General features: G+C 35.3%; 1 protein-coding gene across 5 annotated transcripts in view; it reads left to right on the top strand.

The window, feature by feature from the left end:
- PCLO (piccolo presynaptic cytomatrix protein) overlaps positions 1-23,931 on the top strand; it is a 390,134-nt gene that overhangs the window by 280,384 nt on the left and 85,819 nt on the right. For 4 of the 5 annotated variants that reach the window (XM_049096822.1, XM_049096821.1, XM_049096819.1 and 1 more), the window contains exons 11-13: positions 15,988-16,096; positions 16,638-16,705; positions 17,455-17,669. In XM_049096822.1, the coding sequence (XP_048952779.1) occupies positions 15,988-16,096; positions 16,638-16,705; positions 17,455-17,669 (392 nt within the window). Of the gene's footprint in view, positions 1-15,987; positions 16,097-16,637; positions 16,706-17,454; positions 17,670-23,931 lie in introns of those variants that run through there. The other variant, XM_025449195.3, reaches the window with a different exon arrangement.

Raw genomic sequence — 23,931 nt, 5'->3', positions numbered from 1 at the left:
ATGTGGCAAAAAGATCATGTTTCCTTTCACTTTGGAGATCTTTGATGGTGAGAAGAACCTTTGCCCTATTAAGCTTGAATTCTGTGTCCCTTACACATGTCCCTTATAAATGTACATACATGCTTAGCTAATTGACCATGATCAGCTCTGATCTCCGAAGTGCAGGGACATAGGATATTTCTAATTAACAAAGCACCAAAGTTGAGTCAGAACACAGGAACTAAAAGCCTTCTTCATGATTTTAGTCAAGTTACTTATGTTCTCTGAGTCTCCTTTTATCTCATCTGTACAATTGAGAGGTTTTAAGACCTACCTCACAGGAATGAAAGAAACCGATATGTTTTATGTGCTTTGTTAACTATAAAGCACTAGACTCGCCATAGAAGTTATTTTGTTAAGGACAGATAAAATTATTTTCGTAGATGACAATGAATCTTACAAGGTTCAGGCTTCCTATAAGAGATCACTGAACTGTTAGAGCTGTCTGCTATAATGGAATATTATTTCAGTTAACAGGCCTGAATAAATTAAAAACAAACACCTTAATGCCTGAAGTGATTAAGCCATTTCTCATTTTAACTGTAAAACCAAAGTTTTGACTAATCTTTAAAAGGCTTCTAAATTTTATCCCTCATCAACAATATGTTAATCAGTAAACCTCATATCTGATTAAAATCTATGGATGCAAATGCAATGAATATCTGTTCCTGTACCTTTCATGGTCTGTTAGTCACTGAAAACACATCTTGTTAGTGAGCAGAACTGTAGTGTACGTGTCAGATATCTGGCTCTCAGTGTCTGGACTCATCTTTCTCATCAACTCCTTTTGTGTGGGACTTCTGACAAATCATAGAAGCCCACTGGATCTTGTGCATTAAATGTACAGGCTCCTCCGCTAGGCCCTTCAATAATTCATACTTAAGAGACACTTTACCTGTTGAAGAGATGTCAGGGAGAGAGTGAGAAGAAACATGGTTAAAGGTTTGGAACAAGAAGGTGAAACAGTAGCATGTGAGCCATGATGAGCTGATTAAGTTGGATAAAATGAAAATTCAAGCACCAGCATTAAGAATGTGAGGGTGATTACCTGGGACGAAAAGAGAAATGAGATCAGAATGGAGAAATTATGACACTAGTGAAAGTAAGTCTCAGGGCTCTTCCCTCACTATACAAAGCTCCCTACAAATCTTCAGGACGTTCTGAGGAACGGGTGATGTTTATGGCATTTGTGGCCTTTTCAGCATTTGTAATTTGTTGTGTTTTCCATTGTCCTTTTAGCAAATATCCACTTTGTATCTATCATGGTATCCATAACTTTATATTTTTCCTTAAAACTGTACAAGCTTCAGGCCCTGCAAACTGGAATTCATCCTTGCATGAGATGTTTCTAAACGGGAAGGACACTGAAGTGCTTACTGCAGTGTTGTAAGAACATACTGGGGTGCTATGGTAATATACTGAAAAGTTAGATGGAGGCAAAAGGCGGGGATTTGAAGGAAAGGCTGTTGTGAAGGAGTGGAGGTGATACTATTAGGAATACCAGAAGTAATGAAGAATGTGTATGGGTTACAGCATGTACTCCGTAACTACTCTATACAGGTCTATCCTAGAATGCTGACCCTGCTTCGAAGGTGCCTACAGTCTAGAAGCAGTGGATAGAAAGTACTCGCTGTGGAGGTCATGTTTGATGGAGGTCAAAATGGATAAAAATATAAAATAAATCTGAAGAACTAGAAGATACCTTTAAGGGAAAAAAAGCCATTTCTTTAATGACTTTTTGGGGGTACTTTATGTTTTAGTTGCAATAAGAGAAATATTGAGAATACACTGGTTTAGTCCACATGTCTTAGAACCGGTACAGTTTGGGCACCTGGGTGGTTCAAGGGTTGAGCATCTCTCTTTTGCTCAGGTCACAGTCCTGGGGGCCTGAGTTCAAGCCACGCTCTCCTATGGGGAGCCTGCTTCTCCCTCTGCCTATGTCTCTGCCTCTCTGTGTCTCTCATGAATAAAAAATAAGATCTTTTTTTAAAAAAGAAAGAGCCAGTACAGTAACTAAGTGGAACTTACAAATATAATTCCATACAAAAGAATCCCAGATAACCTTCAGGTAATTTCTAACAGCAGATTGTAAACTTCTCAAGGCAAGAAACTGTCCAAGAACTGAAACAGATCTTTCCAGGCTTTCATTTATTTCATTTGTTATTTTTTAAAACTAGCTCAACAGAGTTTCAGCGTTCTGCTGTGTTCCAGATAGAGTGATGAGTGTCGACTCAGAAAGAATATTCTGTGGGAATGCAAGGTTTCTTTCTTTCTTTTTTTTTTTTTAATGCAAGTTTTCATGTCAGCACTCAAGGAATTCAGATTAAAGGCTTTTCATAAGTATTGGAAGCTACAGTGAGCACTGGAAGAAAATAAGATTTCTCTCTTAAGCTACTTTTGTTTTTTACTCTCTGCTCTTTCTTAGATCCTCATCATTGTCATTTATGGTGCTGGAGTCTGCTGAGGTCTATGAGTAATCCATTTACATATATATATATAATATATATAATATATCATGCTATATAAAGTAATCTCTCTTGTCCCCTTGGGGACATAAGTGAAGAAACATGGACTGTACATTTTAGTAGGCAAGACAGAAAATGGCAAAGTTATAAGTACCTTTTAAAAATGGTAATATGTGCTAAGGAGAGAAACACAACAGGGAGCATAGATATGCATACAGGAGGGTGAGGTTGCAAATTTAGAGAGGGTGTTCATGGAAGACCTCACCAAGAAGGCCGAAACTGAGTAAAGCCTCCAAGGAAAGGAAAGAGCGAGTCAGAAGTTATCAGTATTACAGCAGACAAATAAAAAGGGCAAAGGCCCAGAGCAAGGTCATGCCTGGTATGTGCCAGGAACAGTAAGACAGCAAGGAGCCCACTGTGGCTGGAGCTAGTGAGCATGTGAGAGAGGACCGCAGAAGTTCCAGACAAAGTAGTCACAGAGATAGAATCTTGTGGGCCATTGCAAGGACTTCAGCTTCTACTCCTTCAGGATGAGAAGCCCATGGGCCATTATAAGGACTTTAGCTTCTATTTGTGGGGGATGAGAAGACCAAAAGCCGAATGACATTTAAATAGGAATACTCTATTTTCTGTCTCTGTCTCTCTCTCTAAGTAAAGAAATAAATCATTATTTAAAAAGGGGAGGGGTGGATACTTGGGCTGCAGTTGAGCATCTGTCTCTTAGTTTCTGCGCAGGTTATGATCTCAAGGCTTCAAGATAGAGCCCCGTGTCAGGCTCCATGGTTGGCAGCAATCTGTTGGAGAGTCTCTCCCTCTTCCTCTGCCCCTCCCCCCCACTTATGTGGGCATACTCTCTACCTCTCTCTCTCTCTCTCTCTCTCCCTCCAAATACATAAATAAATAAATCTTTAAAAAATTTTTAAATAAAATAAATAGGAACACTCTGAATGCTGTAACTAGAATAGTTTGAAGGAGTGAAGCAAAGAAAGAGAACAGTTAGGAAACTAAAGAAATAGTTCCAGGCGTGCCATGTGGCTGTTCAGACCAAGGTGGAAATAGGGACATAATGATAAATTATTACATTGTGTGTATGTTTACGTACACACATACACAACATGTGTGTTAAATTTCAGCTCAGTGAAAGGACCTCAATGTGTTCATTCATTTGTTGCCATTCACAGTATTCAGAATCAGTAAGCCTAAAGTCACCCCACCACATTTTAAAACATAAATCCTTGCATGCCATGCCAGTCCTACAGAGTGAAACCCTAACTTGCCAAAAGTGGGAGGGCCACAGGGGAAGAAAGGTGTAGGGTCATCTCTAAACTGTGCAGTGTTTAAAATAACAATTTGATTATTGTAAGCCTTTTCTCTTATGTCTTATGTTATCAAATGAATTGAGTCCAAGCTCATTATGACCTACGAGGCCTGTGGTGGGCAACACTGACCTGTTGGAACTCATGGTGGCCCATCCTCACTCCCATTTCTCAGCTTCCTACCCACCAGCCCCAGCAGAGCTCTCTAGACCTGGAGCCAGAGTTTTGTTTACCTTCCTTGATGCTGCTGCTCCTCACTGGAAGCAATCCTGTCCAGAATCATAACTGATTGACATTAGTAACCCAGAATCTAGTCCCCTCGATCCTCTCTCAGACACAAACTAAATACCTGTCGACTTGATGTGGCAAGTTTTATCATGTTCACGTATTTTAATTTTGCACTAATTCTAAAATATTAACTATAAAAATACTCAAGATTTTATAATTTGGTTCTGTGTATTTTAAACAGAGAAGAAGCCAGTATTTCTGAACTTAGATGAGGAATCAGGAGAGCTAGCTTTTGGAACTACCACTAAATATAATTTCTAAAGCTGAACTTTCTCATCTGTAAAAGTAGGGATACGTTACACTTACCCTACCTATTTTACTGGAATGCCATGAAGAGAAAATGAGAAAAAGTAGGCAAAATAATTTTGTTAAACAAAAAGAAGAAAAAAGTCCCATATTGATGCTATTAACACAAATGAAATAGGTCTAATTTTACTTATTTTATTCAAAAGGACTTCTTATAATTAGCTGGTATATGTATGAAAGCTTTTATAATTCTTACATATTACCATTAGTCTCTACATGAATTTTAGAGAGCTGGAGGGAAAACAGTTGAGTTTTGTTTTACATCAGTTGGTCGTTATTGATGTTAAACTGTTGTCTTCTGGGGTGCCTGGTCATCTGTCCTGAAGTTTGGCTCAGGTCATGACCCCTGGGTGTGTGATCCAGCCTCTGGAAAATCAGCTGAGGATCCTTCCTCGGCCCCCACCTTCCACCCCTCTCCCCCTCCCTACCTGCCTGCAGCGCCTGTGTGCCCGAGCCTGCTCACTCTCAAATAAATCAAATAAAATATATTTTTTAAATGTCTTCTTAGGCAATTCTTGTTTCTCAATGGAAAAAATCAGCTATTGTAATATGTTGCATATTATATACATATATTAATTTCATTTTACATATTAAAAGTGATTTAGAACTGCTGAAATGAAATTCTGCCGTCAAATTATATTTGTTATTTATTGAACATCTATCAACCTGATGTAAATTATTTGCTAATTTGATATGTAAAATATAGAATATTAGTACTTTCTTGAAGCAACTTAACACCTAATTCATTTTATTTCTTTAAGATTCTCTCAGGTTAATAAAATGGTTATTGATTTTTCTTTTATTGTTTGGAATGTCTTCTTTATTTTACTTAGATTCTTTAGCTCCTCAAATGATGAAAGAATTTATACATTTAAAGTTCACCATTTTAATTTTGATTATACCATTCATAACAATGATATACTATCTTTGGCTCAAAAATAAGCAAAACATTCTTGTAATATTGTAACACATTATAATATTTCTACTGATGAGTACTTAGGTCAGGATAAAAACTTGCTTCTTTGTCAAAAGAAACATTTTGTTTCCTTATAAGATAGACCAAGTGTATTTGCATTTACCTTTTGCTTTTAGATTTTGTTCGGGAGATTTCTTTTTAGAATTTTCCTTTTCAGAAATATAATTTCCTTTTTATCTGATTTTACACATGACTTAAAGTTACAATTCAGTAGTCAAAATTCTGTGCATTCTGTCAACCAGTATTCCAAAAGGAATTTATATTGTCCCTATATATGTTAATTCTCGGTAGAGATGATGATGTTGGTGACATTGCCACTGATTCAGATATTCCTGTATTTATTAGAACACTCCTTTCCTAGGATAAAGTGATGATATTTTAGGTTGAAATCTGCTGTCTGAATAGTAGGATACATTTAAATAACATTAAAAAAGAACAATGCAGAATATAAGAATATTTTAAAAGGTTAAGAACATAATTAAACTCAAAATCCGTAATGGTTCACTAGAGATACTTAAAGCAGCAGAGGCAACAGTTAAGGCAAGCGTTTCTCACGTACAGTTGCATCATGTAGCCTGGCTTCCTCTGTGCATACAATTAGCACTGTATGTAGACATTCATGAGTGCATTTTGGTTTAGTGTGTTACACTCTATTTGATGGTATTAACCTGGTAATACCATTGAATTAGAAAGTCATTTGAAAACATTCACTCTAGGGGACGCCTGGTTGAGTGTCTGCCTTCACCTCAGGATGTGGTTCCCGGGTCACAGGATCCAGTCCCACATCAGGAGCCTGCTTCTCCCTCTGCCTATGTCTCTGTCCCTCTTTCTGTCATGAATAAATAAATAAAATATTTTTTTTTAAAAAGAGGGAGCCCCGGTGGCCCAGTGGTTTAGCGCCGCCTTCGGCCTGGGGTGTGATCCTGGAGACCTGGGATCGAGTCCCACGTCAGGCTCCCTGCATGGAGCCTGCTTCTCCCTCTGCCTGTGTCTCTGCCTCTCTCTTTCTCTTTGTCTGTCATAAATAAATCAATAAAATCTTAAAAAGAAAAAAGAAAGAAAAGAAAAGAAAGAAAAGAAAAGAAAAGAAAGAAAAGAAAAGAAAAGAAAAGAAAAGAAAAGAAAAGAAAGAAAAAAGAAAAGATAAGATCCACTCTAGGTGTTTTAACAAAATGAATTGGGAAATTTAAAAAAAGTTTTGAATTTATGAACTTCAATCTACTTCAAATGACGTGATGACATCACATACCTATCATTGGATAGATCCACATGATATATTATTTTCCCAGAATCATTAAAGTTTTACATACTATTTTCCTGTCTTACTCAGCCACATTGTTTTAGTCTGTTTCAAATAATACATCTAATTCTAAACATCATAAACTATAGCCGTAGAGTGACTTTAGCATCTATACCAATCCTTCCAGGAAATGAAGAGCATGATTCTAGTTTACTTTAGAGGTTGTGGTGATTAGAAACACAATCCTATCATGATAATCTTCAAATTGAACCACAAATCACAGCTAATTATATTCCCCTGTTTACCTTGACTCTATTTAAAGAGCATGAATTTGCAATACCCCATAGGAGTTCTTCCTTTTTAAAGGCTGAACAGCATTCTACTGTATGTATAAACCATTTTTTCTTTATCCATTTATCTGTCAATAGATACTTAGGTTATCTCAATATTTTGACTATTGGATAGATAGCTATAATGAGCATGGAGTGCTCATTTTAAATCCTCATTTAAATGGATCTCTCTTTGAGATCCTGATTTCAATTATTTTGGATAAGTACCTGGAAACAGGATCGCTAGATTGGGTAATTCTGTTTTTAATTTTTAGAAAATATCATACTGTTTTTCATAATGGCAACATTTTGCATTCCAACCGACAAGAGTACAAGGATTCTAATTTCTCTACCTCTTTACCAACATTTACTGTCTTGTTTTTTTTTTTTTTAATAATGGCCACTCTAACATGTGTGATTATTATTTTAATTTCCCTGGTAATTAGTGACATTGGGTAATCCTTCCTATATTACTTTCCTCCTATGGCAGTGTTCAGCATAATCTCCCATCAGTGTGCCTGTGTAAGTGTGATATTTGCTTATTTTCTGGGACTGGAGTGGAGAACAGAGAGGAGAAAGTCAATTAGCCTTTTTTTCATTCCTAAATGACATTGTTTATCCACCAGAAATGGTGTATTCCACCAAAACTTTGTTTGTTCAACAATGTTATTTTTCACATGTGCAAGTCTTCAAATAAAATTGTCACAAAGAAAATACAATTTTTAGATTGTCTTTTTATTATAATTAAAATGGCATTATAAATAATGTATGTGTTTTTCGTGCTAGGTTTTGCGTGTTTGAGCACCATTTATATTTAGGTGGGCTATGAGGTAGGTTTAGTTAGTATAAATGGAATGAAATTTTCTATTTGCTGGTACTAGTGATACGGGAGAGCTTGGTTCTCCTCTCACAGAGTCGAAGAATGAATCTCAGACAACAGAGTGAGCAAAGAGAAGTTTATTAATAAGCAGAGATACAGAGAAAGCGCTCAAAATGTGAGAGATCCTGACAGGGTTACCCCTGAGAGCTTTTATGGTCTCTCTTTTATAGGAAACTGACCAGGGAACTGGTAAATTTCTTGTCAATATTAGGGTGGATTTGTAAATATCATGTCTATATTTAGAACACGCATGGTGTTCTTATAAATAGCATGAGCACAAACAAGGTGTTCCCTTCTCTCTGGTCAATACTCCTCCATAACATTTCTCTGCATCTGGGATTTCTGTGAGCCTAGTCAGGTGGCCCGTGGCCTTGAGATTCTTGTGCTGTCTTGGCTTGAGCAGGGTCTATTGATAACACCTTGATGACCTATTTCTTTGTGGTCTGGTGAATTTCTGTGATTACTTAGTAGCCACTAAAGGAAGGATATTCCCTAACACTTTTGGAGCTAGGGAGACAGGTTTATTTTTCTGTTTTTACTGTCCTATCTCTGTTTTCTTGAGATGGGTAGGAACCTGACTCTGGCACCTTTCCGGGTTTATGGGAGCCCACTGATTCCTGGGAGCCTGACTCTGGGCCTTTCCCTTCTCTTTCTCTACCTAGCTCCATCTGCCCCTGACTCATTCCTACATCACTAGCATTGGCCTGAGGGATAGATGGAGTTCATAATTCTGCGCTACCATTAACTAACTCTGTGATATTAGAAATCATGTCACCTCATGTTTCATCTTTCTAGTGTATTCTATAAGAAAAGAAAACTAGGGCATGTGCAAGGATCTTCCTTACTTTATAACATGAGTCTATAAAATAGTTGTGACTTGCTTTTGCAACACATTTTGTTTATATGTTTTTTTAATGGCCTTTTTATTATTGACCGTTAATATTGCAAAATATGTGATAACGTATTTTCTTTGTAATTATGTTTTTTATGATTGGAACTAAATCTATTTTAGATCTGTGAGTGTAGAAGTCATTGATTCTAAATATTTCAGTGTATTCAACCTAGAAAAAAAGAGTGGGTAAGCCTAGACAGTTCAACTACAGTTTCTTAGATGTTTTTTTTTTCTATTTACGATGTTGTGAGAATTTTTATTTTGTAAATTAATTGCATTTGAAAATGTATATATGTATGACATACTTTGCTTATTTTAATTGCTTATTCTTCATTAAAAGTGTGAATGAAAAAAGAAACATGGAAAGTGAATTGCTCAAGACCACACCCCAAATTAATGGCAGTTTTAAATACAGACAGAATTCAACTTCTTTAATTATGAGCTACCAAAAAATTGGGTGCTTAGGTGACTCAGTTGGTTAAGCGTCTGACTCGATCTCAGCTTTGGTCTTGATCTCTGGGTTGTGAATTCAAGCCCTGTGTTATACACCTAAACAAGCTATATAAAATTACTCAAAGAACTCTCATTATTATTATCATGGCATATACATTTGCTTAACAATCTGGTTCATTTATAAACAGATTGTTATTTATTTATGCAATTTATATTGTATAAAAATACAGTAGCTTAAAGCAAAAACATAGAAAGTTATCTGAAATCTCATATATATATATATGTTTAATATTACTGAAATTTGGAAGAATGTATATTTATAAAATTTATGTTAAATATTCTAATGAGTTTAATTCTATTATCTTTATATTGGGAAGAGAGGATATTGTGATATATCATATTTTTTAAATGTATAGTTTAATAGAGTTAAAATTCTGATATTTTAGTTTGAAAATAACTTTTAGTTTGAATGGCATTAGCACTTCGGCTTATAAATAAAAAAATTTTTTCATCGTTTTTAGAAAGAGAGAGCGGGGAGGGGGAAGGAAGGAGAGGGAGAGAATCCTAGGCAACTTCATGCTGAGCGTGGAGCCTGATGTGGGCTTGATTTCACCACCATGAGAATGTAACCTGCGCTGAAACTACGAGTCAGTTGCTTAACTGACTGAGCCACCTAGGCAGGCCTGGCATGTAAGTTTAAACCAAATTTAGAGAATACAGATTGAATGTTCCAACCCCTGAGTTAACCAATCCAGAAATAAATGTGGCAATGCTCAGAGAAGATTAACTAGATATGATGATGGCATAGGGGGCCCCTGGGAGCCAACACCAGCCCAAAGAGCCTAACCATGACCATAGAGAAAATGTGGGGAGTGCAGAAGAGAAAAATTAGATGACATGATTCCTGTACTTGGAAGTCCTCGTATATATGTAAGGAAAATTTGTAGATGAGGAAAAATCATGTAAAAAATTGTAGAAATTTTAGAATCTAAAGTATTTGTTCAAATTTTCATATAAAGCTCCAGCTCAAAAATTACATTTTCATAAATTGCAAATAAGAATTTGTTCTTTCATTGTGCCATAGTATTCTCCCCCTTGTAGAGTAGAAATAAACTGAAATAGTGATCTAGCAATATAATCTCCCTTGAGGAAGCCAAGGATAGCAAATTATCCAGTTTGCTGAAAGTCACAACAGCTTGTAAATACCTAAGGTAAATGTGAACACAATATGATTATGGAGAAGAGAAAGTATCAACAGTCAGCAGTACACTGGTTCATAAAACACATCTCTGATAAAGTATTTATCTTTCTGAAAATAGTGCATATGCTCCTTATTAAAAGATAGGCAGATTTAAATTTTTGAATGCTAAATATCAGACACACGCACACACTTTGTTGCATTTGAAAGTATTATTAGACTATTGTTTTTTTAAAAAAGCAACATTTTTATAGCCCTTTATAGCAAGTCAGACTACATTCTCAATAAAATGGAATTCAGATTACCTTCCTTTCAGGGTATCTTTAGCGACCTTGTTGTAGTTAATGGAAGTTGTTCTAATGACCTATTGAGTTGTGAAGTCATTTTATTTTTATTTTTAAATTCTATTTTATTTAAATTCCATTTGTTAACATTTAATGTATTAATGTTTCAGGGGTAGAGTTCCCTGATTCATCAGTTGTATATAACACCCCGTGCTCCTTATATCGTGTGCCCTCTGAGGTCATTTTAAACTCAACTCATTCCAGTAGATTGGGAAACGGGGTTCCTGAGAGTGCCTAGGAGAGGCCTAGAGTGGGAACTGAAGAGTGAGGAGGGGGGAGCAGGCAGAGAGAGACTGCTTCAGTGAAAGTCGTTCCAGGTTCATATATTTTATTTACCAAGGCTCTAAGTTTTGATCAAACTATGTATTCCAAGAGTAAAAATAATAGAAATCATAATGACAGTGGCAAAAGTGGCAATAACATTATGAGATTAGCTCTTCAAGAAGATACTTTCCGACCTTAAGATTTTTATGCTTCTAGGTGAGTTTTCTGTGGGTTTTTAATATCTTAAAATACATTTCAGATACATACATCTGGGTTTTTAGTATCTTGTCATGATTGAGGGAATCTCTTTTATCCTGTAAATAAGCAGGATGCTATTCAAATACTATTTTTTCCCTTTACTGAAGATACCATTCTTTTTTCCCTTCCTGATTTTCCCTTCTTCCACCATTTCTTTCTTTCTGTCATTTCATGTTAATGTATAAATTGGTTAAAGTCGTAAAATATTGAAAATTAACTTTATAAAACAATAAAACCCATCTATATGCGTTTCTCTTACGTTAACACTCCATTAGTCATACTAATTACTATAACTGATGTGGACAATATATTGGATCCCCGAAACTCACTTGCAGGGTTTGTTCATGATTTAGAAAGCCAAGGCAAATGACCATTACAGGTGCTGAGTTTTTCCTGCTGCTGCTGCTAATTTATAAATGACTTTTGAGAGCAAATGTCCAGATTTAGGAAATTAATCTATAGTCATGGTTCATAATAACAGTGGGGAAAAAGTACAAAACAATAAATTTTGATTGATTTATTATATATGTATCTATTTTTTAACTAAGTTTGGGTTTTGTTTTGTTCTGTTCTGTTATCCCAGTGGCATTAGGTTCTCATACCATAGCCCGCCAGCTTCATTGGCTCATGTAAGTTTCCCTCGTGTGTGTGTGTGTGTGTGTGTGTGTGTGTATATGAGTGTCTGTGGTTTTTGTGTGTGTTGGTTGTTCATTTATTAACTCATTCATTTTCCTCTATCTCATTTTCTTTTTTTATCTCATTTTCTTTTCCCACTTCCTTCTTCTGTTCATGAGCAACTATTATAATTTATGAAATTTCTGGGGGTTTTTTGAAAAATATATAATGTTATTTGGTACAAATAGCACTTTAATGTACATAAAATGTCATTGTCCTATAGACAGATCCTGTTTCTCACTTGTTCTTACTTGGAAAATAGTTTTAAGGTGGATCCTCCTTTTGGTTTTAATGCCCAGTTACGGTCTTTTTTCCTGCACTCTCTGCCAGGTATTTCTGTCTTGAGAAATTACTACACTCTCATTGTCCCATTTCTCCTGATACTGCCTGCTACCTCAAATAGACTCTCAAGATTTCCGGGTCATAGAGTGTATACGTATTTAATTTAATGATGCTCTCCCACATTGCCCCCCAGAGGGGTGCACTAACCTGCATTCCCATTTGAATAATCACATATTTATAGATTGTAAACACGCAGTTGTTTTATTTTCACATGACACAGTCATAGTATTCTCACATCACAGAGTGAGAGTAAAGCTCAACAGCCATCCAACAAGTGTAATTTACTTTGTAGTAAGAGTCTTCTGATTATATATCCTGGTCAGCACATGGTATTTTCTGGCTTTTAAACTTTTTGCAATATGATGAGAGCTAGGTAGTATGTCATTATTGCCTTAATGTATACTTTCTCATCACTAATGAGTCTGGGCCTTTTTTAATAGACTTATAAAACTTTTAAAATTCTTTCTCTGTTAATCAGCTTAATTTTACTAACTGCCAAGATGTTTCTGTTTTTTTGCTAGTGGAGTATCATTTTTTATTAATTTTTATGACAATATACAGTATTAGACGCCAGGTGGTGATCACCACGTGAGGAATTAATTATGTAGTGCCTGCCACTTACTAGGTGTGGAAAAAATAGTTATGGAATTTTTTAAAAAGCCATGAGCTTGGGATCCCTGGGTGGCTCAGTGGTTTGGTGCCTGCCTTTGGCCCAGGGCGTGATCCTGGAGACCCGGGATCGAATCCCACATCGGGCTCCCGGTGCATGGAGCCTGCTTCTCCCTCTGCCTGTGTCTCTGCGCCTCTCTCTCTCTCTGTGACTATCATAAATAAATAAAAAATTTAAAAAAAAGCCATGAGCTTTTGTGTGGTATATATTTGGATATACAAATACGATTTCAACTGTTCACTCAGTAATTTTAATCCATAAGATGTTTGTGATGTAATGGTAAATATTAATTATAGACAAAGAAATAACATACCTGATATCGTGCATTATAAAGAATACCATTCATTAGTTTTAGGGGCACATAAAGTTAAGAAATCCCAGAAGTTATAAAAACACGTAGTTGATAATGTTTTATGTTGATTTTTTTTTAGTTCAAACATTACCTGATTATTGTCTTTTTTGTTTTTTAATAACATGTTAAATATAAGATTCTGAGCAGCAAATCCTGTCATCAGCTGTTAACATTCGATAAAAATTCAGATGACCTTAGTTGTCCTATTAAAAGCTATTAGTATAGGTACTTTCTAGGGATATAATTGAAATATCATCTGTTGACTCTCAAAGTTGAGCAGTTTATTAACATACATGTTTCATATAATTTAAGTATAAAGAAAATGTAAATGTTTGCTCATAATGCTAAATAATAGATATAACCCTCTATGTGTACACTATCCTCCAGGAATTATTTCTAAAAAAAAGTCAGAGTACAAAGTTATCTCTCCTCTGCTTCCATTCAAGTCAATTAAATGATAAAATATTACTTTAGTGAACCTCAGTGTGGCATGATCATGTTCCACAAATTTTCACAAGCATTTTAAAATAGTTTATAGGATTTTGCAGTTAACATTTTTCAAGAATGTTATATTTGAAATCATATCATACTTAATTCTCATAATGATTAAAACCTTGTTATGAATTAAGAAGGAATAATTGGTTATATTCACGTGGCTATTTTAGTATGGCTCTTATAGGATTTTTAGAGATTAGGAGAGGTGATGCTTAAGAAACTTGTTATTAAAGGACAATGTACAAGTCATCACATACCCTATGGCATCTGATCCTCACCAATGGAACCAAGAATAAAAGGACAAAAGTACTAGCAAAATCTTTTGAACCACTGTCCTGCATGAACTCTGGTGGGAAACTGAATGAAGACAAAAGAAGTTTAGCCTGTGTATCATGGAACAGAACAGATTGTGTAGTTTATGACCACAGGTGTGTTTCTAGGCAAGATTCTAGTTATCTGTTGCTGGGTTGGTTTTGTTTTTGTTTTTTCCAGAAATTTATCACTGATTCTAAATAACTTTCCCTTTGTAATACCAGAAGCATTTTTAAATTTTGTTGGGTGATTATGTTTTGGAAATTTGCCCCTTTATTTTGAGAGATGAAATATTAGCTAATCCAAGAGAAGAAGCATGAAGATTATGCAGCTATTTCTTTTCATAGAATATGCTTTTGCCGAAAAGTGACAATGCAATTATAACACTAATTGTTTCAATTCAAAATCATCTGTATATAAATATACTCTTTATCTTGACTTTTTTTTAAGTGTGTTTTTCAGCATGATTTTCCTTTTGTAGTGGTAAACTTTTCTTTAGTGGTGTCACTGTTGTCTCTTATGTAATTTTCTCATTTTATATGTACAACAGCCTGGGATTGTTGAATTAAACCTAAGGCCCATCTGAAGATAACATTTTGTTGGAGTAAGTTCTAGAAAAGCCATTTCTGTTTGTGTTATTGTGGACATTTTTATGGACTTCTTTTGCCATTTCACTCTAGTAAAAGTATTTCCCTTGTTTGTAACTGGTAATAATGCTTTCCAGTGTAAATCAAAATCATTAAAACCTTTAAAGATTCAATTAGGCCATATTTAGAGTTTTCCACTGAAACCAATGGTGAGCAATAGAGAATTTCACATAGGCATCTGTGAAGCTCATTGAAATCCTAATTGTTCCACAAGTATTTCCTTTTAATTAAATCATAGCCTAGTTATGGCATGCAGATACTGTCTTAGGTAAAGCTGACAGCACTCACAAATATTTGGGCACTATTACTTTGGATAGTTTCATCCAATTTATATCCATTTCACATAGCTACATATTAGGAAGAGGTGATTCATGCCAAATATGTACTCCTGAGTTATTTGACAGCTCACATAAAATGGACTAAAGAAGCAAAATTTAAAATGTTGTTACTATTTTTTGAGGTGAATATTATCTTTCTAGATAAAGAGAAAACATGAAATGCCCTCTAATTAGTCCAGCAACATAGTTAATGTGATCCAGCACAAAAAGATGATGTAGAGTTCTTTGTTGAAACATTATTAAGAATTTCAAAATTGCACCAGTGAAGCATTAAACCAAGCATGGGCCCTTCTGAGCACAGGGTCTTGTACTACCGCACAGGCCACCCCCCCATGAAGCTGCCCTTTCTGTAACACGCCTGCCGATTCTACTCAGGAACGTCTTGCATACAGTGAAGAAAGAAAAAAAAAAATACCACATGGAAATCTGTTTTATCTTAGCAAAGTTGAAGCAATACCAATGTCTTAAAACCAAACTACTAAGACTTTTTTCTACTTCTCCCATTCCATGATGGATTATGAAAGTCTATACTCTTCTAGATGCTTGTTTCCCAAGGAAAAATTATATTGGTGCTTGTATGTTTTTTTCTTCTACAAAATTGGCCTAAGCAATATATGTTTAATAATGTTTTCTTTATTAAAGCAGTGTGAACAAAATGCATGTGTTTGGTAATATTTAATAGATTTTCAAAAGTAATATTTTGCATGTTGTCTTAGACATATTTGATGTGTTCAGGTAAGTGATGAAATTGAACTACATGTGGTTATGGTATTAACATTACAGAGAACTTTGAACTGGTGTTCTCTGAAATGGTGTGCTGAGTTGGTTTTTAAATGTTTTCTATGCCCTATAGACTCAAACTAGAAATACAACATATTTTTTATTTTATACTTGAATTTGTTTTTTAGGGATGCAAGTATTGGAATGGAATGGAATTCCTTTAACTTCTAAAACGTATGAAGAAGTGCAGAGTATCATTAGTCAGCAAAGTGGGGAAGCAGAAATATGTGTAAGACTGTGAGTTTTTCCCCATCTTTTTGTTTCCATTTTTTGGCTATTCATGGCTCTTTTAATTTAAAATTGTTAAGGTGGAACCTTTGCCAGCCAGCAAGATTTTCAGTAATTAGAAAATAAAGTGAATACAAGTTTTATAGATTTCTTGTGTTCAGAATCAAAGTCTAAAGCATAGAAAGAATTCAGCTAATTTTGTGTCTGATCATGTCAGTAGTTCTCCCCCTTTCATGCTTTTATTGAAACATGCTTCATTTAAATGAAAGCCTAAACCTATTTAGATTTTGTGTATGTGTGTAGTATTTCAAAATGAACTTACATTTAATCAATAAAGATTTCACCTTAAAAAATCATTTTTATCAGCTGACTTTTAAAAGCATTGCAAATATATATTTGGTTAGGAGGGTGAGCATGCTTGGAAATGGCTTTATATCATTAACCACTTCTCATTTACCTACTGAAAAAAAAATCAGGGCAGTTGGAAAAAAGGGCCTTTTGTCTCCTATTTCCTCAATTTCTTTCTTAATTTCTTTGTTTTAATTTTTAGGGATCTCAATATGCTGTCCGACTCTGAAAATCCCCAGCAGCTGGAACTTCATGAGCCACCAAGAGCTGGTAGGTGAAAGGAATCTGCTCCCAGCTGTGGGTAAGGGTGAAGGTGTGTATGTAAAGGGAGTTGTAGAGGCAGATGATGCCTCTGTATGATGAAGATATAAACACAAACATATTGTTTGGGCAAAATGTAGGTATAGACCAATAGGTGTTTATTTACTTATGTAATCTTAATCAAAACCAAAAGCACTGCAGCTATGGATGTAGCATCCTAGGGAAACACATACTTGTGTGTCAGACCCATTAAAGAAATTCATACAGAATTCTTGCTGTGTGCGTTTATAGTTTTAATTCTTTAAAAATGAATTCATCCAATCAGAGTAGGCCATGGGGCCATTTATTTGAGGTATTATAGAAGTTTTAGATCATACTTGATTCCTTTTAGCATAACTGGATTATGGACCTTTTGATGGCCTTTTTCTAATAAAGAGAAAAATCCACGTGTCATTTCATAAGGACATGATGAAATGGATTTAGCTCTTTCTTAGCTAACAACTGTAGTCTTATAAATGTAGATGTCTTATTACATTAAAAATATGGCTTATTTCTTTAACAAATATTTCTCGAGTGTTCCCTATGCTACAGCCAGCATGGAGAGTTTGGGTTACTGCCCTCAGGAACAGGGAGAGGCCTGTATAACTTCTCATACATCTGTGCGTGTAAATTCCCTTGTCATCTAGAACTCATGTAAGTTCTATGGTATCAAGTACCTATGAAATGGAGAAATACATAGCCACTTCATTTTGTTGTAGTGGATAAAGCGAAATCCCCAGGGGTTGATCCCAAGCAGTTGGCAGCGGAGCTCCAGAAGGTTTCACTACAACAGTCACCACTGGTTCTGTCATCCGTTGTGGAGAAAGGATCTCACGTTCATTCAGGTCCTACTTCTGCAGGATCCAGTTCTGTCCCCAGCCCTGGGCAACCAGGGTCTCCCTCAGTGAACAAAAAGAAGCACAGCAGCAGCAAGGTGAGAGGTGACCTCTGAGTTACTTATTTTCTAGCTCTGTATTCAATCAAGGACAGAGGAAATCCAGTATCATCTTCTCAGGTGGTTTTCTTGTGATCTCTCACTTCCTAATGATGGATTGAAACAAAATGTCCATTTCTTAATATATAGCGGATCAAATGTTATAAAGATGAAGTATTTCTACATTTCTTAAAATACTCTAGCAGTTGGGATCCCTGGGTGGCACAGCGGTTTGGCGCCTGCCTTTGGCCCAGGGCGCGATCCTGGAGACCCAGGATCGAATCCCATGTCGGGCTCCTGGTGCGTGGAGCCTGCTTCTCCCTCTGCCTATGTCTCTGCCTCTCTCTCTCTCTGTGTGACTATCATAAATAAATAAAAATTTAAAAAAAAATACTCTAGCAGTTATAATTATGAGGAACTTGAATGGTGTGTCTAATGCTTTGTATTTCCTGGTTCTTCTTCTTTGTAGTTGTCTGAGCCCCTTTGTGTATGGAACGTTAGCTTTGCATCTTTTTGGAAATGCAAGATAGACATTACATTGGATTTGATAATTTAAATAAAAGGTATAAAGGACACAGAGATAAAATTTGTCCTAAAAGAATTTAGGACAATAAGAAATAAGGAAAATCAGTCATATGGAATTGCCACTTTGAATTTTATCCCTAATTCTATACTGATTGGGGCACCTCAGTGGCTCAGTCAGTTAAGCATCCAGCTCTCGATTTCAGCTCAGATCATGATCTCACACGGTTGTGAGATCGAGCCCCATGTTGGGTGCTGCGCTCCACAGGAATCTGCCTGAGATTCTCTTTCTCCCTCTTCCTCTGCCCCTCCCCTCATGCTTGCTTGCTCTATCTCTCTCTCAAATAAATAGATTAAATCTTAAAAAAAAAAAAAAGAAGAAGAAGAACCAGTAATATAGAATTGCCATTTTGAATTTTATCCCTAATTCCATACTAATAAATTTTCCTTTGTTGCAAGTCTTCTTTTGAAATAAATACTTCTAACATTATTATTTCCAAGTCACTGGGCAATTAAAAGAAAACAGAATTAATTTTTTAAGTTTATAAAAGCAGATGAAAATATAGCTTTTTCCTCATGCATTTGATTGCATCATTTGATGACTTGTTTCAAACTAAATATAGCAATGCTTCTCAAAGTGCAATTTCGAGAGTAGATTCAATTTCAAAACATATTTTAACACAGCTGTATTATACCACATGCAATTGTGTATTAGTGTCTGAGAATCACCTCATGGAAGCTCGCTGTCTCCTGAGTTACAGACTGATGGTATTTTTCACTCCTTTCTCAATCTCCAGGTAGAAGTCCTCAAGACATGACAAACTCTGCTAGCAAAGTTTCCAAACCAAGCATATTATAGTTCTATGAGTTTCTCATCCTAATATTTTTTTATTTCAGCAACTGACATCACCATCCTTCCAGGAAATTAAGTACAAATTTAAGACCTCCATTGCTCTTCTTTTTTCTTGATTCACAATGTCTGATCAGTCACTGAATCTTAATCCTGAGAATTCTAATTTCCTAAAAAGTCTGTAGCAATTTTCTGTCTTCTCGGAACTCACCAATGATCTTTAGCAAAGCATTATTTTTTTTCTAACATTATTGCACTCACTACTGGTAACTCCATTCACCATTTTTATTTCCTTCCTCTTAAACTACTCTCCAACTGTCTGATCTGTGCTTAATGATCTGATTGGGTCACTACCTTGTTTAAAAAGTATCCCTACTCCCCAGAAAGTTGGCTGCCTCACCTTTGCGTTGGACCCTACCCTGCTCAGTCTAAAAGGGCTCAGTTAGTGGTTTTTCTTGGGAGGTTATTACAGTAAACATAATGTCCAATCTTTACAATAGCCTTGATAAAAAGTACTCTGTATATTAGGGTTTCCAACTCATTCCTACTTTTCAGACATTTTTGGATGGCACCTCAGTGTCAGGGGTCACACTTTGTATAGGATACAAAGATGGATAAAATCCTTTCCCTGCATAGTAGGTAGACCAGTGGTTCCTAAAGTGTGATTCTTTTAACAGCATCAGCATCATCTAGAAACATGTTAAAAATACAAATTCTTGATCCTACTCTATGCCTTCTTTAAGGATTAGACCAAGAAACAAGAGTTTTAATAAGTTCTCCAAGTTGTGTGCTGCCCCTTGAGGTTTAAAAGATACTGGTCTAGGGTTACCTGGGTGGCTCAGTTGGTTAAGCATTTGCCTTTGGCTCAGGTCATGATTCAAGTCCTGGGATCGAGCCCCTCCCTTGTCAGGCTCCCACCTTCAGCAGGGAGTCTGCTTCTCCCTCTAGCTCTGGCCTTCTCCCCACCACCCCTCGCTCATGCTCGTTCTTTCTCTTTACAATAAATAAAAAATTAAAAAATTAAAGGTACTGGTCTAATTACAGATGAAGAATGATATGTAACCAAATTCAGTGAAAGTATAATATTAGATGCCATGAAGAAATACAGTGAGGGCATGAAGAATGGGGTTAGGAGAGCTGGTATTTAGCTAATGAACTGAATCAGTAAAGGGGATAAAGGGAGCAGCACTCCAACCAGAGAGTGCAACATGAAAAAAAATCTCAGAAACAGAAATTGCCTCCCTAGAATGTAGGTGTATAAAAAAATACAGGGGTAAGAAATAAGAGAAGCCTAGATGGTTGTAAATTGGAGGATATTATGTGCCATGCCTGACTTTTACACGGCAATATGCCGGAAATGAAGAGCCAGTGATAAGCTGTAAGCAAAAATGAAATAAGAATAACAGGAAGCCTTTGTCCATGAAATCTTTCCATAGTCCAATCCTGCCTTAAGATCAGAAGGTATCCTTTTTCTTTTTCTCCTCCCTCTGAAATGCCTCTATGCTTTATGGATCTCTTAAGACAATTTGCATCTTAAAAAAAAAAAAATATATATATATATATATATATATATTTATTTATTTGAGAGAGGAAGAGAGCACAAGCGAGAAGTAGAGGGAGAAGCAGGTTTCCCACTGCAGGGACCCTGACATTGGATTCAATTCCAGGACCCTGGGGATCATGACCTGAATCAGAAGCAGACGCTTAATCAACTGAGCCAAGGAGGCATCCTACTTTCTATATACTATGGTTTAAGTACATAATAGGGGGCTTATACAGCATAGTAACAAAATAAATATTCTGATATAAATATCAATGGCACTTGTGTCTCTATAACATTATGGAAGTGCAAAATTTGATTTTTTGTAATATGTTAACTATTATGGCAATGATTAGAAGATAAAAACAAGTACAGTAGAGCAAGCATCAAGGAAATGATATTGACATGTTTTATGATATGCAGTAATTCTTTTCCATGCCACGAATGTGGCCTATGTGTTTTGCTGTATTTTTGCTGAAATAAAAATTTATAGAACTATGTTGTCCATAATGGTAGCCACATGTGACAGTTGAGCCCTTGAGATATGGCTAGTCTGAACTGAGATATCCTGAATATGTGAATTAATGCCAAATTCTTTAGACTTAATATGAAAAAATATATAAATTATTTCATTACAATTTTGATACTGATTTCATGATGTAATTATAATAGTTTGCATAAATTGAATTAACTAAAATATATTATTAAAAATTAATTTCACCAGCTGATTCTTACATTTTTAAGTAACTACTAGAATATTTAAAATTACCTCTGGCCTCCTACCATTTAGTGATGATAGATAACTTAACTCTTGCCAATAGTAATAACCATAATCAAATCTAACCACTTTGGGAATGTGTATGTATATAATTATATGAACATTTCTCATTGAAACACATAGTAACTAGATACTAACATTCTTGAAGAAAGAGACCGTTACTTAGTCATCTTTTGGGACATTTATCTTCAACATCTAGCTGGTATAGTTTCTTGAAACCTTTTTTTTCTGAACAGATCAATGGATAAATAAATTTAATTTTAATATTTCTTGACCCATCAACATGTGGTATTCATAAAAGGCAATACATTTTTTTCATTTGTTCTCCAAATCCTACAATGTTAAAGAATTTATATTGAGATATTACAGAAATAGGGAGTGACTGTCTGAAACTTACCTATCCCTGTCAGGTAATATGTACACACATGTCATATGTTCTTCAGATAATTTATAGAATTATGGTTTTAACTTCTTTGTGTTGTTATTAGATATGAGACTATTAAATAATAAGACATTAAGGTAATGAAATGTATTAAATCTAAAATATTTAAATATAGTTAGCATAATTATACATTTGGATACTTAGAACACCATCTAGTAAACATTCTAAATAATGATTCATAAGTAATTATTAATCTGTTAATATTCTAAATGATTTCTGCTGAGTATATGTAGGCAAAATATGAATCTAAATTATTTAAATACATGTTTAAATTATATAAGCTATGTATATGACTATTTTAAGTGATTATTTTTCTTAAACTAATTCAATACAAATTTTTATCTTCAAATTTTTTATTTTACCATCTCAAGCTGTTTTGTCTCTGAAATTCTAACCAAACCTTCATCATTTTATCTTTAAAGACTGAATGATTTCTTTCAAGGCATGGTTTGAATAAATGATTCAATTAAAGTACTTAGTTTTAAGTGTCTTATGAAATAGGTCATTGGTTTCCCAAAGTTTGCTGGTCAGAGTACCCTGAACATCTCAGTAATTGTTTTTCATGGCTGTCTTCTGCCCAAAGATACATCTAAAACAGTTTTATTTGTTAAGTAATTAGTTAATTAGTATCTGAATAACCATTGGAAAAAAATAATACATGTAAGATGAAATAAAAATAATGTATTTGTTTCATTGCTAATAATTACATATCACTGGAATATGGGCAGCTGATAGACATTGCACAATTCAAACTATGAAATCAGACTGCATACTAACAAAGTGATTTCTTGTTGTACACTGTCCTCGCTGATCTTCCTGAAGTACATTTTTTTTATCTTTGCAATCATTAAAAACCAACCTCACAAAGATATGACATCATTGAAAGGAAAATAGTTGGTCTGATCTTGAAGGGTAACTACCTGGGGCTCATGGTTGGCTCAGTGTCCAAAAAGATAGTGATCTTTTTCCTTCTGTAATTTAAAGTATCCCTCTCTACCCTATTGAGTTTAGTGTCACACCCCAGAACAATTAAAAATGGTCCATAAGTTTACTAAATCTAGTTATATTTGCATGATTATATGTCAGATGAGATACAACTGTCAAAAAGAGATCAAAACAAAGTAAGTTACCAATAATAATTTAGCTTTGTGTTTTATGAGGGGTTTTTGTGTCTCATTTTTTTGTTTTTATGTGTGTTATTCTTGTTTTCCTCTTTGGAATGCAAAAATAACTGCTTTTCGGAAATTCCCCATCTTTACTCAAGATACAAATAGTTTCAGAGGCTTCTATAGTCCTTTTTCTGGATCCAGTTTGCTTTTCTTTGAATTTAAGCGGTAAAGTAATTCTGAAGTAAATATACTTTTTCATTAACTAGTAGCTTACCCTTTGCAGCCAGAGTTTCAGTATTAATGAATGGACATTCTTATAAAGGAGCTCAACTAAATAAAGGATATATGGCTTGGAAAATTTAACCTCCACTCTATATAATTTTACAAAAGGTCACATTATTTGTATTCCTTAGTTATTTCCTAAAACAAGACCTGGAATAGTCTTCTTTGGATTGCCCTCATTTCTAGAATAAAAATATAAAGGAAAGGCAACAAGTGTATCTACCTAAATATTAAGGATCTTTCCTTTTCCAGTTAATTATTAAAACCAGGCCAGTATTATGTACATGTAGGCAGACAGCGCCTTATTTTGGGGGTAGCAGGCTGGCCTCCATCTTAATGAATATCTCCCCATGTCAGTGCCACATTGCCTGAAACTCTATTGCTGATCTGGAGTCATGGACATCACCTCTCCTTTTGTACAGATACTGCACTGAAATGTAACAAATCAGCAATCTGTCACTTTTTTCAGCATTATGAACCAGTTTACCAGATCACATTCCTAACTGCTCTTAGGGCTTTACTGGCATAAGGAACTTATTAAGGAAGTGAGAACTTACATAGAAGAGGATAGAACTTTCATTAAGGAATGTGAACTATGAAGAAGTGATTGCCTGGGTGCTTTACTCTAGAAGGCAGCAGTGAGGGGTTGAGCATCCATCAAAGGAGCTCAAGGATGGCATTCTATAAGCTCTGTGCTCCTAGGCAGTTGTTGTTGTCTAAAAACAACGTCTTTTTCATT

The sequence above is a fragment of the Canis lupus genome, chromosome 18, assembly GCF_003254725.2.
Source record: "Canis lupus dingo isolate Sandy chromosome 18, ASM325472v2, whole genome shotgun sequence".
In the NCBI taxonomy this organism is placed as follows: Eukaryota; Metazoa; Chordata; class Mammalia; order Carnivora; family Canidae; genus Canis; species Canis lupus.
The sequence above is the reverse complement of the archived record's forward strand: the minus strand, read 5'-3'. Positions and strand labels throughout refer to the sequence as shown.